The following is a 17,661-nucleotide window of genomic DNA, read 5'->3' as shown; positions in this document are numbered from 1 at the left end:
AATTTAAAAATAGCCAGATTTACAACTGGTCGTTTAAAAATAGCCCAATTTCAAAAGTAATCGAAATTTAGCCACTTTTTATGTAAAGATATATCTGAGCGAAAACACTGTTCAAAACCCGGAAAATACGCCAATATATTATGCTGGAGTTCCAGCATAAGTACACTAGAACTCCGGCATAATATATTGGAGTTCCAGCAAGTATAATTGTTCAGTATAATATACTGGAGTTTGGAGCACTGGTGCTCCAGTTTCCAGTATATTATACTGGAGTCAGCAAAGTATATCGGTCTAGCATAATATGCTGGAGTTCATACATAGGTGCACCGAACTCGAGTATATTATGCTGGACCGGTCTTTGTTGCAGCAAAATAGTGGCTATTTTTCATTGACTTCGTAAACGCTGACTATTTTTGAATAACCAGTCCAAAAACCGGCTATACCGTTCTATTTTACAAAAAAGTAAAGGAAAAAGAAGTTGAGAAATGGGAAGAAGAGGAGGAAAATTGGCAGAGTTAGACGTAGGGGTGTGCATTCGATTTTGACCCTTATCGATAATTTCTTATCGATTATCGATTTGTACATATGTTTATCGTTATCGTTTCAATAAGGTTCCGATTTTTTCGATTTATCGATTTTTGGGGCTTATCGATTCGGTTCTCGATTACATCAATAAGAAAATTTGCGGGATTTCACAGAAAGTATATTGCTATAAACACGTCTAACTAATATGGACAAAAAGAAGCTAAAATAAGACGAACACCGTTTATAACATAAAAATTGTGTCAACAAGCACATGCAACGAAACTAAAGTAAGAGATCAAATGTATGCCACCAATACTCCAACGGTATAAAAAAGGAAAAGAAATACTTCATCACGACTAATTCTATTTTCCATTAATTTGAACTTCATTTCCTTGAGCTTTAAATATGATCATTCCTTAAATGTGGTAGACGAAATAATAGGGTTAGAGACTTGGGGTAAAGGAAAGGGTATTATAGAATAAGGGTAAATAAAATAAAATTTTTAGTATATCTTATCAGTTTATCGATAAACCGATAACTGAAGAGGACAAAATCGAAATCGGAATCGATAACTCGATAAGGAAAATTTCGAAATCGATAAACCCATAACAAATAATCGATTCGATTTATCCATGAACCGATTCGAAAGCACACACTCCTAGATAGAGGAAGACTGCGAATCTGGGTATAACAACTTTGCTCCAACAGTGGTAGGGATATACAATTTTCTTTCGGAAGAGAATTACAAGGTATTTTTGCTTAATTAGTTGATTCTTCTATTGCCATTTTCCATAGAATTAAGTAGACATGGTATTTGGACTTTGGAGCAATAATTCTATTCAACTGGCCATATTATTTTCTTTGTTTCTTCATCGGCTTGTACTTTTAGCTGCCCATTGTGTACATCTTACAGTGGACTTTTGGTGCAGGGAGGAGTGTGTGTGTGTGTGGTGGTGGTGGTGGGGGAGGGGGGTTTGGGGGGGGGGGATTTCCTAATACATTCTATTACATACAGTTCAAAGAAAACCCAATAAACAATAGTTCTAATCAACTGGAGTAAGAGATTAAGAAGCTCCTACTATTAATATTCAATAAAAATGTATCACATATCATGCTATATATAGATATATATATATATAAGTTGACTAGATCCAATAGCAATAATTTTATTCAACTGGAGTAGAGCCCATCGTCTTAGAAGCTTTCATATTTGAAGTGTCTTTGCTTATTCTTCTCTCCTGTATATAATTTTTTCTAAAATATCATCAGCTGATCTCTTACCACGACTACAATTTATCCAGAGTTTTTTTTTTTTGTTTTCATATCAACCGATTAACTGAATCCATGGCATCTTCTTCTTCTTCTTTCGCGAGTAATTCACAGTACTGTCCTCGATGGAAGTACGATGTTTTCCTAAGTTTTAGAGGTGAAGAAACTCGCAAAACGTTTACAGGGCACTTATATGAAGGCTTGAGAAACAGGGGAATATTCACGTTTCAAGATGATAAAAGGCTAGAGCATGGCGCATCCATCTCAGAAGAACTTTGTAAAGCTATCGAAGAGTCTCAAATTGTCGTCATCATTTTCTCAAAGAATTATGCTACATCGAGGTGGTGCTTGGATGAATTAGTGAAGATCATGGAATGCAAGACTCAATTTGGACAAACTGTCATACCGGTCTTCTATGATGTGGATCCATCACATGTTCGGAACCAAAGGGAGAGTTTTGCAGAAGCATTTTCCAAACATGAATCAAAGTTTAAGGATGATGTTGAGGGAATGCAGAAGGTACAAAGATGGAGGAGTGCTTTAACTGAAGCGGCAAATCTCAAAGGTTGTGATATTCGTAACAGGTGAGTTAAAACACATTAGCTGGAACAGAGGGAATACTTTGCATTCAAAATTGGATGCTTCTATGAAGACTAGCTGCACATATTGAACTATAGAACAAAGAATATATACCTCAAAAATGAGTCAAACAGAATCCTTAAAGAAAATTTTCATATTTTTTAAAAGAATATTGATGGTTGATTATATATGCTTCTATAAGTAAGAAGACATAGTTGTTATCAGTTTGATTTATGTGTCCTTTTTAGTTTTTATCATAATTATGCACTCTACGGTGTGAAACACTTCTTGTTATTGACTTTCTTACCTGTATATATCAACAATGTTTTTATTTTTTGTAGGATTGAATCAGACTGTGTTCAGCAGATCGTTGACCAAATTTCCAAGTTATGCAAGTTTTCTTTATCTTATTTGCAAGATATTGTAGGAATAAATCCACATTTAGAGGAAGTAAAATCCCTACTACAAATAGAAATCAATGATGTTCGGATTGTGGGGATCTGGGGCATGGGAGGAGTTGGTAAAACGACAATAGCAAGAGCCATTTTTGATACACTCTCGTATCAATTTGAAGTTACTTGCTTCCTGGCGGATGTTAAAGAAAACAAATGTGGAATGCATTCTTTGCAAAATATCCTTCTCTCAGAACTGTTAAGGGAAAACGCTAATTACGTGAATAATAAGGAGGACGGAAAGCACCTGATGGCTCGTAGACTTCGCTCTAAGAAGGTTTTAGTTGTGCTTGATGACATAGATCACAGAGACCATTTGGAGTACCTAGCAGGGGATCTTGGTTGGTTCGGCAATGGCAGTAGAATTATTGCAACAACAAGAGACAAGCATTTGATTGGGAAGAAGGATGCATTATATGAAGTGACTACACTAGCTGACCATGAAGCTATTCGATTGTTCAATCGATACGCTTTTAAGGAAGATGTTCCAGATGAGGTTTTTGAGAAGCTAACGCTGGAGGTAGTAAGTCATGCGAAAGGCCTTCCTTTAGCGCTGAAAGTGTGGGGTTCTCTCTTTCATAAGAGAAATATAACTGAGTGGAGAAGTGCTATACTGCAAATGAAAAAACACTCTAATTCAGAAATTGTTGACAAGCTCAAAATTAGTTATGATGGATTAGAGCCCGTGGAACAGGCGATATTTTTAGATATAGCATGCTTCTTACGAGGGAGAGAAAAGAATGAGATCATACAGATTCTTGAGAGCTGTGAATTTGGAGCTGATATCGGATTGCGTGTCCTAATTGACAAATCTCTTGTGTTCATCTCCGAAAAAGATACGATTGAAATGCATGATTTAATACAAGATATGGGTAAATATGTCGTGAACATGCAGAAGGATCCTGGAGAACGTAGCAGACTATGGCTCGCTGAAGATTTCGAAGAAGTGATGACCAACAATACGGTAAGTAGGCTAAACAATGCAATAATATTCAATTTCTAGTTCTTATATTCCAGAAATATATAGGGTGATTTCAAAATGTATGTTCCTCTTGCTTCATATTCTCGCACATAAGTCATTTTAGTTGTTTACTTTAGTAGGAGAAGCAAAAGTAACATTAATTGCCTAACACTGCCTGATTCGTCAAGTAGCCACTTTGATTAACACTGCATAATGTATTTTTCTTATGCTATTAAGCCATATTAGTCTAGTAGCCACTTAATCTGTTTGATCCGATTTCATTCTTTGGATTAACTTGATAAGTGTATGACATTTTAATATTTTATGACTGATTGATTATTTTTTATTTTAAATAACTGACAATTTATTGGTACTGTTTTTTCGTTCTATCAATGCATGAAATTTTTTAAAACTTGGTCTAAAGGACTTCTCAGAAAAAATAATTGTAGAATTAATTGCACAAAGTGTTTTTCTTAAGCAATGTAGCTCTTAAAGTTAAAGGAGACCTAACTGATATCGTACCTTAAAATTTTAAAATGGTGCTCGTCAAGAACTTCAAGTGCAATATTAAATAGTACAAACCACGATGAAATTTGGCAACTGGAGGAGTGAGAAAGTAGTCATACTGGCAAGCGAATTTTATATGACATTTGAAGTTATACTTTGTGGACTAAAAATCTTTTTACCAGGGGACCAAGGCAATGGAAGCAATCTGGTTTCGTTATTCTCAACGACTATACTTTAGCAAAGAGGCCATGAAAAATATGAAAAGGCTTAGGATATTCTACATACGTGCTCAGTACTTGAATTCGTGGATCCGTGATGACTTCAATTGCCATGATGGCCCCAATGAGTACCTGTCTAACAACTTGCGTTGGTTTGTCTGGGATCACTATCCTTGGGATTCATTGTCAACTAATTTTGAACCCAAAAGGCTTGTTCATCTTCAACTCTGGCGCAGTTCAGTGCATCATTTATGGACAGGGATAAAGGTACAATAGCTGAATTATTTATTTTTTTTCCTCTAACGTTTTCCTTTAATTCAGTGATATTGAGCATATATTATCGCTTTTGTCCTGTTTTATTTGAGATACTTACTATTTTGGCTTGTCCTAGAATTGTGATGCATGTCCTTAAAATGAAAAAAAATTGTTAATTCCAAATGCTCAAATTAATGTGTTATACATTATACTTTTTAGGAACACTAGCAACAATAATTAAAATTCAAGAGAGCAGAGGTCATTTAGGAAAAAAAATAACGAAATAGTTTCTTGATTCATAGATAGCTCACTACCATATTGATATGATAATTCTTTTATCTGGCTGTTCTTGTGTTTGCTATCTCTCATTCTTTTTTTTGTTTTGAATAGCATTTGCCGTATCTGCGAAAGCTAGATCTCAGGGAATCTAAAAGCCTGATGCGAACACCAGATTTTACGGGGATGCCAAATTTGGAGTATTTGGATCTGGAAAAATGCTCTAATCTTGAAGAGGTTCATCATTCCCTGGGATGTTCCAGAAGACTCATTGTCTTAAATTTGTATGAGTGTGGACGCCTTAAGAGGTTTCCATGTGTTAACATGGAATCTCTTGAATATCTGGGACTATATTGTTGCTATAGTTTAGAGAAATTTCCAGAAATCCACGGAAGAATGAAGCTGGAGTTAAAGCTTTACATGCAATACTCTGGGATAAGAGAAGTACCATCATCTATTACTCAGTGCCAAACTCACATTACCAAGCTAAATTTGAGCAAGTTAAGAGACATTGCAACTCTTCCAAGTAGCATTCGCATGTTGAAAAGCTTAGTGGAGCTAGATGTGTCGGATTGCTCAAAACTTGAAATCTTGCCAGAAGAGATAGGGGATTTAGAAAACTTGGAGAAGTTTGATGCTGCACGTACTTTAATTTCACGGCCTCCACCTTCCATTGTATGCTTGAACAAACTTAAATTGTTGTCTTTTGATCAAAGAGAATCAAAAGAAGGCCAAGTCGTGTATTTTGTGTTCCCTCCTGTGGCTGAAGGCTTACACTCATTGGAAATTTTGCATCTCAGTGACTCCAATCTAATAGATGGAGGACTTCCAGAAGACATCGGATGCTTATCCTCTTTGAAAAAGTTGTATCTTGGTTACAATAATTTTGAGCATTTGCCTCAAAGCATAGCCCAACTTGGTGCTCTTCAATTCTTGTACTTATCAGGTTGCAGTTTGCTTAAAGAGTTGCCAGATTTTATGGGGATGCCAAATTTGGAGAAGTTGGAGCTGTCATATTGTGAGAATCTTGAAGAGGTTCATCATTCCCTAGGATTTTTTAAAAAGCTCCGTAAATTATCATTGGATACTTGTGAACGGCTTAAGAGGTTTCCAGGTCTATGCATTGATTCTCTTGAATTTCTGTGGATACGGGGTTGCTCTAGTTTAGAAAAATTTCCAGAAATCCACGGAAGCATAAACTCTGAGTTAGAGATTCACATGCTAGACAATGTGATAAGAGATCTAGATTTGAGAGGTCTAGAAAACCTTGTAACACTTCCGAGCTGCATTTGTAAGTTTAAAAGCTTGGTGAAGCTAGATGTGTCAGATTGCTCAAAACTTGAAATCTTGCCAGAAGAGATAGGGGATTTAGAAAACTTGGAGTGGCTTGATGCCAGAGATACTATAATCTCACAACCTCCGCCTTCCATTATCCGATTGAACAAGCTTAAATTCTTGAGTTTTGCAAAACAAAAATCACAACTAGGCGTAGAAGATGAAGTGTACTTTGTGTTCCCTCCGGTGGCTCAAGGATTACGCTCATTGGAAATTCTGAATCTCAGTTACTGCAATCTAATAGATGGAGGACTTCCGGAAGACATAGGATGCTTATCCGCTTTGAAAGAGTTGAATCTCAGTGGAAATAATTTTGAGCATTTGCCTCGAAGTATAGCCCAACTTGGTGCTCTTCGATCCTTGGACTTAACAGAGTGCACGAGTCTTACACAGCTTCCAGAACTTCCACCAGAATTAGATGCATTGCGTGCAGATTGTCATATGGCTCTGAAAAGTATTCATAATATAGCAACCAAGAAGAAGAAATTACAGCGGGTGACATTCAAACCACTGTATGATAACGATGATACGTACAATGATTCAATCTGTAATTTGTTTACCATTGTACATTCTGAGAAGAAGGTCCCAAGTTGGTTCCATTATCAGGGAACGGATAGAATTGTATCAGTCAATTTGCCTGAAAATTGGTACGTATGTGATAACTTCTTGGGATTTGTTGTATGTTACTTTGGCAGCGTAGTTGAAACCATAGCTCAATTGATTCTCTTGTGTGATGATGGGATGTTGTCGATGACCCAGAAACTTGCCTCACACGACTATTCAAGATCTGAAATGAAATCGATGATTCATTTTTTCTTTGTACCTCTTGCTGGCTTATGGGATACATCTAAGGCAAATGGAAAAACACCAAATGACTTTGGGCTCATTAGGCTATCTTTTTCTGGAGTAATGAAGGAGTATGGATTCCGCTTGTTGTATAAAGATGAACCTGAGCTTGAGGCCTTGTTACAAATGAGGGAAAATAACAATGAACCAACAGAACAATGCATTGGGATAAGGAGGAGCAGATATGACAATAGTGAACACCATGACTCTGTGACCAATAAAGCCAGTTCCTCCTCCTCTTCTAAGAAACAAAGGTCACATTTCTAATATTCGTTGGAGCTCTGTCTTTGAGAATCTGCAGCAACAAGTAGAGGGGCCACTCTTTTCAGAAACTTTGCAGCTCTTTCCTTCAAACCTTGGGTTTCAGCTTAAACACAGGTATATACCTCATGACTTGTTTTTTTTTCTTTTCTAATAGTTGGTATTGAAATTGAGTTATATCTTTTTATGTAATTCTCTCCTCCTATTAGCTATACAAAAGTCTTCTTCCATAACTAATAAATTTTTCTTCTCATTCTTTATTCTTTTGTTATTTTTGTTTTCTTCTTTTCCCCGTCGATAGGAGTTCATCTATGGGTGATGTACATATCAACAATGAATTTTATCGATTGATTCTCCATCTTGTCTCCGCTTGTGCTGAGCCATGATTAACCACGTTGAGTTAAAGGATGTGAACAAGTTTAAACTTAGATACACAAATCAGATCCTGGAACCATGTGTTCTTACATCAATTCTTACCTTAAAGTACTCACAAACTCTAAATGGAAAGATAATACTATAAACTCACAAATCACTATGACAAAATGGAAAGATAAGAAAGTTTGACACAAGATAATATCCGAATTACAACCCTAATAATTCGGAGAACAGAAATGACAACAAAATAAATCATCAAAAGCTTCTCTCTTGCTAACCAAGGAACGAAGCGCCCTCCCAATTATCAAACCTGGCATCTTAGCCACTGAGCTTTGCATCAATATTGCCAAGACCATTACCAACTTCAATATCATCCACCTCAGTCAACAAGTTTCCAATAGGATTCGAGTGCTCCATGTCACTGTCCTCGATCATAATCAGATTTTCCTGAATCATCCTTTCTATTTCTCTTTTCAAATTACGACAGCTCTCAATGTTGTGCCCTCTGACATTGGAGTGGTATGCGCATCGTGCAGCAGGATCAAATCTTCTTGCACGTGGATCTAGAGTATGCGGGGAGCGGCTCAATCAGGCCAGCATGCCTTAGCCTTTTAAACAGACTTGCATAAGATACTCCGATAGGGGTGAGAGCCTTTCCTCGCTTCAGCAACCTCTTGTTCCTAAATGCTTGATTGGGTCGGAAACCTGATCCAGGGGGCTTCCGGTAGGCTTGTGAGAGTGGATAGGCCTTTTGTGGAGCTGGGTATTTGGAAAGTGAAGCATGTTTTTGGGAGTCTCGTGGAGAGAAGTAGTGTTGGGGAGGGGAGTAGCGTTGACGAGTGATGGAGCTACTCGGGTAGCTGGGAAAGCTGTTATAAGTGGGTTGGGATGGTGAGTGTGGGGGATCATCCGTTATGGTGTTGGGTGCTTGGGTAAGGACAGAGTTCAAGAAGCTTGGCGGTGGCGGGGGTGGTGATTTCCCAGTCATCCATGCCTGATACATGTCTGTCACATGTTGTCTCAGCATTTTCACTTCTTCTAACAACCTGTTGATCCGTTCGACCAGTTGTTGTCGCTCATTGGTACCGACCCACTCGATTCTGAAGTTCTGTATCATTGTCCTTTGACTTTGCTTAGAGGAGTTACCACAACCAACCACTTTTCTATATATGAACATAGCAAAGGGAAGCCATCACGTTAGTGTTAGGGCATTTGACAGATAATCATATATCAGAGATGCAATGCACCTAAGCAGTTAAACCGTTCTATCAGAGATGTAATGCACCCGCGCTTTCCTTTATTTTTCTTTTTTTTTATTATCACCCTTTTTCAGTGGTGGTTGAATCTTATGGAGACTGCCTACGTATCATGACCCCGCATGAATCAGACCTTGTGTAGTTCGGCCAATAAGAGATAAACAATAATAAACATTTTTTTTTTCAATTTTCATAACAAAACCAACTTTGATTACAATGGTTTAAAACACTGACAAAACTTAAACTCACAGACTCTGATGAAAAACGAGATACAGACTTGAAAGCCAAACAATCCACATACTCTAATCAAAAGAGTTGCAAAGTCAAAAACAAACGGCCAACTTCCTTTCCGTGTTTGTCCATTTCAACCAAATGGTTGTTTTTGCAAACGTGGCCCCTTCCTAATTTCACATAAATTTTGAGGCCGTGGAGGATTATTTTATGACACTTCACAAACTTGTCCGTTCTTTTACGAAAATAGCCTTTCGACAACTGAAAGATATTCTAAGGCTATCTCGGCAAGAATGGTTTAAGACATTGTCGAAGCTGGCTCGGCTTATTTTGACCAAAATCTAAACGGCAATCACTTTCCCACTGACTCTTTTTTTTCAAATTAAAATAAAAGACCTGATTTTGCGAACACGGCCTTTCAGCACCTCGGGGATGAAGATTTTAAGGCTGTGTTAGCTAACCGGCCAAAATCTACAAAATGACTAAAGGTGGTCGTTTATGCAAAGTCAGCCTTCCGACGTCCCTTTTCGGGAACATTCGGCTATTTTTTGGCAAAAACAGCATCACCGACTACTTACGACTCTTTTCTCGTTTTTTTTTTTTTGAAAATAGAAAACTAGATATTTGCAAACACGGCCTTTCCGCGCCTCGGGGACAAAGATTCTAAGGCTGTGTGGGTCAATCGACCGAAAAATCTAAAAAATGACCAAAGGTGGCCGTTTATGCAAAGTCAGCCTTCCGGCGTCCCTTTCGGGAACATTCGGCTATATTGACAAAAGCGGCATCACCCGACTCATTTATGACATAACTTAAAATTGATATTTTTGCTATTTTAGAAAAGGGGAGGTTGGACCCGATGAGGGTTGCCTACGTATCTCACGCCCTGTGAGAATCAAACCGGCATAGTTCGGCCGAACAAGAATAAAAGAAATAAACTAACTTTTTCCGAATAAAATACTTACAAAGAAGAAAGAAAATATTTTTGGATTTCGATTTTTCTTGAGCATTTTTGCAAGGACTTCTAAAGAAGAAAGATTTTTTTTTTGGAGTTTCGAAAGAAAAACTTCTAAAGAAGAAAGAAAATATTTTTGGAATTTTACTTTCAATTTATGAAAGAAATGCTTCTAAAGAAGAAAATATTTTTGAATTTTGAATTTTCTTTTCAATTTTGAAGGAAGAATGAATTTTTTTTTTTATTTTTGGAAGAAAGAAAATATTTTTTATGTATATACATTTTTTTAAAAAAAAAAACAATTAGGTTCTAAAAGAAAGACTTTCTAAAGAAGCAAATAGTGGGAAATATTTTTGGATTTTTTTTTTTTGAAAATGGTGGGCCGGAACCGAAGAGGTTTACCTACGTATCTCATATCCGGTGAGAATCAGACCCGCGTAGTTCGGGCTATAAACTAACTAATTTTGAAAACAAACATATTTTTTTCCTTTTCTTTTATAGCAAAAAAAACTATTTTTCTTTTTCATTTTTTTTTCTTTCTTTTTTTTGAAAACAAAGCAATTTAAAATAAAAGACTCATTCCTACACACTTTCTGTTTTTTTTAGGCAAACAAACAATTTTAAAAGTAAAAATATATATATATTTTTTTCAAAATCTCGGCAGTGTTCTGATAGTACTTGGACACTGGTTTTTTCTAAATTAATCCTCTAACTCTCCACTTGTTATTTTTCTCTTTTTTTATTTTATTTTATTTTATTATTACTTCAATTTTTCAACATTCCCGAGATTCAGAAACCGGTCAACATGCAAGTTCGAAAAAAAATATATATACATAGCAAGTAGGATGCATCAGGATGGTCTTTTCATTTCGGGTTGCTAGCCCTAGACGGACTCAACCCCTGTGTTGAGTCCCCTAAGTCAAATGCAACGTGATGCAAATAAGCGTTCCTACTGGGGATCCGACATGAAGTTTTGTTATACTAGGTTTCAAACCTGGGTTTTTGTTCTAGACCTGGCTTACCCGAGCGGACAGCTCGAGCCGAGGGGGAGGCAGCAATCCGGGAATACAGAAGCTTCGCCGGCTCTGCAACTTATCCAAACCTCGTTCTAAATTGGGATTTGACACTATACAGAAAAGAAGTCGTACGAAGTACACCCTTCTTCATGATTTAGAAGACTCAGAGAGGAGATGGGTTTCGGCACAGTTTATATATAGTTCACAAAATATCAAAGCGGTAAAAGCAGTTAGTTAGCACATTATGTACAGATCATGTAATAAAATCAGATAAAACATAATATAACAATTTATCTAAGCTCGAATTTCTAACCCTGAACCAGTGGTTCTGGGTTATTCATCCCCAGCAGGGTCGCCAAAGCTGTCACACCTCCTTTTTCCGGCACCCGAGGGCGCAAGGGAGTTTTTCCATTTAAAGGACAATCGAAACGGGATTTGTTTATTTATTTCAGAGTCGCCACTTGAGAGATTTAGGGTGTCCCAAGTCACCAATTTAATCCCGGATCGAGGAAAAGAATGACTCTGTATTACAGTCCGCGAACCAGAAATTCGGATAAGGAATTCTGTTAACCCGGGAGAAGGTGTTAGGCATTCCCGAGTTTCGTGGTTCTAGCACGGTCGCTCAACTGTCATATTCGGCTTGTTTATCTGATTTTTATACAATTATGCGCTCATATGCAAGTTTTAACTTTTAGCCGCTTTTATTATTACTATTATTATTTTACAGGGAATTGCAACGTTGTGAAAATGTATCTCGAATCGCGTCACAATCAATGTACCCGTGGTCGTCGACACACTTTGACTCCGTTGAGATTTTGATTTGGGTCACATAAATGTGCACCCGAGTTTTAAGTAGGTAAGATTAATTAAATCGCGCCTAAAGAGTCTAGCGCGTTATTATCTTTGGGGAAGCAGTGAAATTCACTAAACAGTCCATCCCAAATTCTAAGTAATTTTAAAGCAAATGTTTACTGAGGGCCCCGCAATTTATATTTTTTGTTCGGCGATGCTCATCTCATTTATTTTAAATGGACTAATCCTAAAGCGACTACATTCTTTCTATTAAAATTAGTCTCTAAAATAAAGAAAGAAAAATCTAATTAATCATGAGCCTTAAAAAATAATAAAACATAACATACTAATTGCTAAATTAAGATAAATATTAATGGAAAGGAATTTTACTAAAGAAAATTAAAAAAAATCGAAATTGTAAAAAATTTACGAAAATTCGACAGCTAAACAAATTCAAAAGAAATCAATTATAGCTAGCTTAAAGCTTACATTGTAAGAAAAACTATTGGAATTAATTATTCAAAACCATCTAAAGCTAGATTTAACCATAATTACTAAAGCTTATTAAACTTAAACGTTGACTCATTTTGCTCAAACTCGCACCTAATGGATTAATGCTCTTAGCCTTGCAACGTTGAATCATCCATTAAAACATCACTTCAGTTTCTTTCTTAAAAAGAAACGAAAATAGTTTGTAAAAAGTATATATATATATATATATATATATATATATATATTTACAAATTTCTTTTTCCAGTTTTTTACAAAAAGAAGACTGAATAAATGACGAATAAAAATAAATATAAAAAAACGAAAATATTTTGTTAAAAATAATTTTTTTTTTAGTTTTAAAAAAACGAAAATGTTTGTGAGCCTGCGGGTTCTACAAAATTAATGGCCTATTATATTTGCCTAATATTTGCGGGCCTTTATTACCAGCAAAATTTAAAGATAAAAAAAAACTCAAATTGCTCCTATTCTAAAATTTGCAAATTCAAATTTGGATTTTACTAATCTTCCCTCAAATTAAATCGATTTCCCATATTATATATTTACTAACGATTTGAATGCGATTTTAAACTAAAATTAACAAAGCCGAAACTAATACCTATGGTGTTCATACCGACACCCATCCACTAGTCCCGCCATTTAATGCTTCACATAATACATACTTTTACCATTTACATAACATGAGACACCTAATGAATATTTAATTAAAAATTCGAGTATTCTATAATAAAAAAACTTAAATCTTCCGGCCATTTCATTTCATCTTCAATACATATGTTGAAATGATTCAGAGTAGTGTACCTGGTATTCGAATACAAAGAAAAGGAAGAATATGATCAGCAACAGTAGAAACAGCGCAACAGCAACAAACAACCGGTAGTCGGAAAACCCAGCAGTAGACTTGAAAACCAAACAGAAATCCTAGCGACCACTTAATAAAGCAATAACCAACTCAAGAAGCCAATAAAAAAAATCCCGGAAGCAAACAGGAGGCAGAGATCGCACTTAGGATTACAAGGAAATAGTATTCGGGTATTAGGAAATACTCTTCCTCAAGATTAAAACTATCTCTCAAAATTCTTCCAAAATCTCCTCCCCTTTAGTTTTGAAATTTCTCCAATTCCTATCCCTCCCAAATTCTATCCCCTTATCCCCCCTTATATACAAAGCAAGACCCCCTTTTACCTCTTTCCCCTTTAACTTTTATTATTACCCACACTTTTACTTTAGTAAAAGTAGTCAACGTGGGCCCACATGTTCCCTCTTTTTTAAAAGAAAACATCATTACCCACCTTTTCCTTTTTGCTTTTATCATTATGTCTGGTCCTCACCATAATTAAATAATCCGTAATTGGTTAATTCCCGTATTACCCCTAAAACAATTTGAAATTACTGTAAGCACGTGATTTTTGCCCTATATGAGAATTACTCCCAAAAAATTCAAAATAACATGATTTTCCTTGGTGTGCAATTTTGAGTATTTTTGTGACATTTTTGGATAATTATTTGTATTTGTCTATGTTTGTTTATTTGCTAAATTAATAAAAAATACAAAAATATGTCGCATTTGCATGTAGTATTTAATTCTATAATTGTTAGTAATTAAATTTGTTTTACAAAAATTAAAAATTACAAAAATAGGCATCTTTTGCATTTTTAGCATTTAATGTCCAAATATACAATTTTATGCTTAATTATTACTTAATTGTGCGTTAATTGTTATTGGGAGGTAATTTGCGCTTTTATAACTTAATTTAGTTCTTAAAAATAATTTAAGTATTTTTAGAATTTATTTTTTTAAAAAAATAAAAGAAGAAAAGATAACAAAAATACAAAGAAAAATCGGATTGGGCCACTTCTTCAATTTCAAACCACAGGCCCAAATAATTCCCCATGACCCGGTCCACTTCAAACCGGGTCGACCCGGTCTGCCCCATTAACCCAAAGACCCAAACCCCCTTCATTTTTCATTGTTCAAACACAAAACAAAAACAAAAAATAAAAAAACCAAAAAACCCCTAAAAAAGACCTAAACCATCCCCCCCCAACTCTTCTTCTTCACTTCTCCTCCAAAGCTCCAAGCACACGACCATGGCTGACCCTTCTGCTTTTGATTCGTCTCCAAACGACCACCATCTCGCTAAACCAAATAGTCCCCCGACGTTCGTCGTAGACCTCCCCGTCTCTTTCGTCGCTGCTTTGGCTACGTTTTGCTCGTCAAAGCGCGACTGTTTCTGCTTCGTCAACCCCCATTTCTGTCGACTACAGTCGACGACTAGTGATGGCACAAACAGTCCGCCATGGATGCTGTCACTGCCCTCGACGACCAGTCCACTGCTCCTCCTTCTACATAGCAGCTGACGCTGTTTATCCTCCTTCAACGGACAGCTGCTCGTCGTCCATGGCTGCCCTCAACCAACTGCTTCTGCCTTCTGTTTCATCGACCCCGTCCCCGCGCCGCCTGCTGCCTCCCCCCCCCCCCCCCCCCCCCGTTGCTGCGTCTTCACGTTCCAACAGAACCAGTCGAGCCAAACAGACCCATCACTGCTGCCCGCGCCAGCTTCTTCACGTAACCAAACACACCCCAGCTGCTTCACAGTCCATCTTCTTGTGACGGGCGGCCATCTTCTTTGGTCGTCCGTTCGTGGTCGTCTTCGGCGACAAGTTATCTTGGTGCGATACTCGGTTCCGGACAGTTTGTTTTCATCGTCATTTGTTCTAAGCTTTGGTCGACAAAACAGTCCGTACGTATTTCGTTTCAATCCGGTGAGTAGATTTTGAATTTTATTTTGTCCGTATTTTGTTTTGATATTTTCGAATCTAAAATCCGCAAATGTTTGTTTTGTTCATGTCTATGGTTAGATACTTGATTTTTGGTTTTGTTCATGTTCATGTGCTTTGTTAAATTAATTTTCAGATTTCAAATGGAAGTTAATTAGTTGTTTTTCATGTTTAATTATTGTTTAGGTAAATATTTGTTAGTTTAATGTTTGTTAGATTCAAATTGAAATTTAATTCAATTTGTTTCATGTTGTTATGTATTTTCCAGAAATTATTAATGTTGTTTGAGTCATGTGAATCCGCCATGTTTGTTGTTAAAAATAGATTTAGTTCATGTTCATCTTTGTTTGAAGTTCATGTTTAATCCAGTGATTTAATGTGAGTTTATGTTTGTTTTGATTTGTTTAGTTTGAATCATGTATATTGTTGTTTGTATTGTTGTATCCTTGCTCATACATTCTTGGTCTAAATTAACCAGGATTGGTTCCCGATATGGTTAATTCATTCCATTAATTTTGAGTTGTGTTGTTCATCGTGTTCATGTGATTTGTTGTTGAAGATTGTTGAGAAATTGGTCATCTTGGCTATATTTTGGTTAAGTTATGATTAATTGATTGTTTAGAGCTGATGGGGGTAATTTGGTAAATTGTATTGCATTCGGGGATAGATTTGTAATTGCAATAAGGTCGGAGGGGTAGTTTGGTAATTGAACATTATTTTGATTCTTTATGTTAAGCATGGGGGACAAAATATAATGGGGTGGGGTTTTTGATGTACTTGTTTAATATAATGGGGGACAAGACAAATTATAATGGGAGGGAATATTGTACTTATTTAATGTAGGCATGGGGGACAAATTGTAATGGGTTGTGGTGGATGCATTTATTTAATGTAGGCATGGGGGACAAAGTTTAAAATAAAGAAAACATTAAGTAGTGGGACAAAGCATGCCATTGGGGGAATAATTTGGGGTTGGGAATTGAAGACTTGTCTTGCTATATATAGAGTCATTCTTGACATTAAGAGGGACTTGAACAGAAGAGGAGAGGATTTTGGGGAGAGAGTTTTAATACTTGAGGTTGAACATAAAACAGATTTCTACACTTGAGAGCGGACAGACTTGAAACATTTTGAGAGTAAAAGAGAAATGCAATTTGAACTTTCACTCGAATAAATTCCGTTTGCTTTTCTTCGAGTGTTATTCAAAAATCAGAAACTACTGCATCTTGTATCTTTTCTCTCCTCTGCTTTGATTGTGATTGCACTTTGGTATTGCTGAGTTTTCAATCTGTTACTGGGTTACTCTATTGGTTGTTACTGGTTTGCGGTGTTGCTGAATCTGCTGTTGCTGTGGTATTATTGCTGCTGACTTCTCCTTCTTTTGTTCTTGTACTGCTGTTTCCAGGTACACATTTGTACAATCTCGGCTTGAAGCAAAAAATGAAATATTAATCAGGCTTTGTTCCTGTTGAATTCCTCCTGTTTAGATTTGTGGTTGAATATAATTTTTCTTTCTTCGTATAAAGATGTAGTTGAATGATTAATGAGTAATGAGGTTGCATATGTATAATTTCTTCATCTAATAATGTTAGTTTAAATTAATCGGAGAATAATTAATCTGTTTTTGATATTATTGTGTACCTATCTCATGTTCTAGCATTAGTAAATAATAGAATATAGAATTAAAGCAGTTTTCCTTGTACAAACGCGATCGCAATGTTCCGTTCACATTAGTCGTAACTTAATAACTAATAAATTACGTTTTTCAGCATGTAAATAATTTAAGAGATTTTCTTTTATTTTAGAGACAAACTTAATAGAAAATATAGTCATTGTAGGTTTATCCTTTTAAAGACAATGAGACGAGCCTCGCCAAATAAAAAATGCAAATCGCGGGGCCCTCAATAATTAGTCATAATAAATACTTAGAATTTGGGATGGACTGTTTAGTGAATTTCACTGTCTTCCCCGAAGATAATAACGCGTTAGCCTCTTTAGACGCGATTTAATTAAATTACTTTCTTAAATTCGGGTGCGCATTTATGTGACCCAAATCCAAATCTCAGCGGAGTTGAAATGTGTCTCTGATCACGGGTACATTGATTGTGACATGGTTCGAGATGCATGTCCACGACGTTGCAAATTCCTTTTAAAAAATAAGAATGAGATGAGCCTCGCCGAATAAAAATACAAAATTGCGGAGCCCTCAGTAAATATTTACTTTAACATTGCTTAGACTTCGGGATGGACCGTTTAGCAAAATT

The 17,661-nt window shown here is 36.2% G+C and overlaps 1 protein-coding gene across 6 annotated transcripts; it reads left to right on the top strand.

Moving 5' to 3' along the window:
* Positions 1-1,059: 1,059 nt before the first annotated feature.
* On the top strand, positions 1,060-16,999 carry LOC107790182 (TMV resistance protein N-like). Of its 6 annotated transcripts, XR_012698191.1 has the most exons (6): positions 1,060-1,274; positions 1,909-2,378; positions 2,715-3,789; positions 4,476-4,778; positions 5,157-7,601; positions 16,803-16,999. XR_012698191.1 is itself a non-coding variant. In XM_075228531.1 (5 exons), exons 2-5 carry the CDS (start codon positions 2,164-2,166, stop codon positions 7,488-7,490), a joined length of 3,927 nt encoding a protein of 1,308 aa, XP_075084632.1. In that variant the 5' UTR covers positions 1,060-1,274; positions 1,979-2,163; the 3' UTR covers positions 7,491-7,725. The 6 variants fall into 6 exon arrangements, 4 of the variants coding, with proteins under 4 accessions (XP_075084632.1, XP_075084631.1, XP_016467569.2 ...); XM_075228531.1 differs by lacking the exon at positions 16,803-16,999 and having other exon boundaries at positions 1,979-2,378; positions 5,157-7,725; XM_075228530.1 differs by lacking the exon at positions 16,803-16,999 and having other exon boundaries at positions 5,157-7,725.
* The last annotated feature ends 662 nt before the right edge of the window (positions 17,000-17,661 follow it).

The sequence above is a fragment of the Nicotiana tabacum genome, chromosome 13 (assembly GCF_000715075.1).
Source record: "Nicotiana tabacum cultivar K326 chromosome 13, ASM71507v2, whole genome shotgun sequence".
Lineage (NCBI taxonomy): Eukaryota > Viridiplantae > Streptophyta > Magnoliopsida > Solanales > Solanaceae > Nicotiana > Nicotiana tabacum.
The sequence above is the reverse complement of the archived record's forward strand: the minus strand, read 5'-3'. Positions and strand labels throughout refer to the sequence as shown.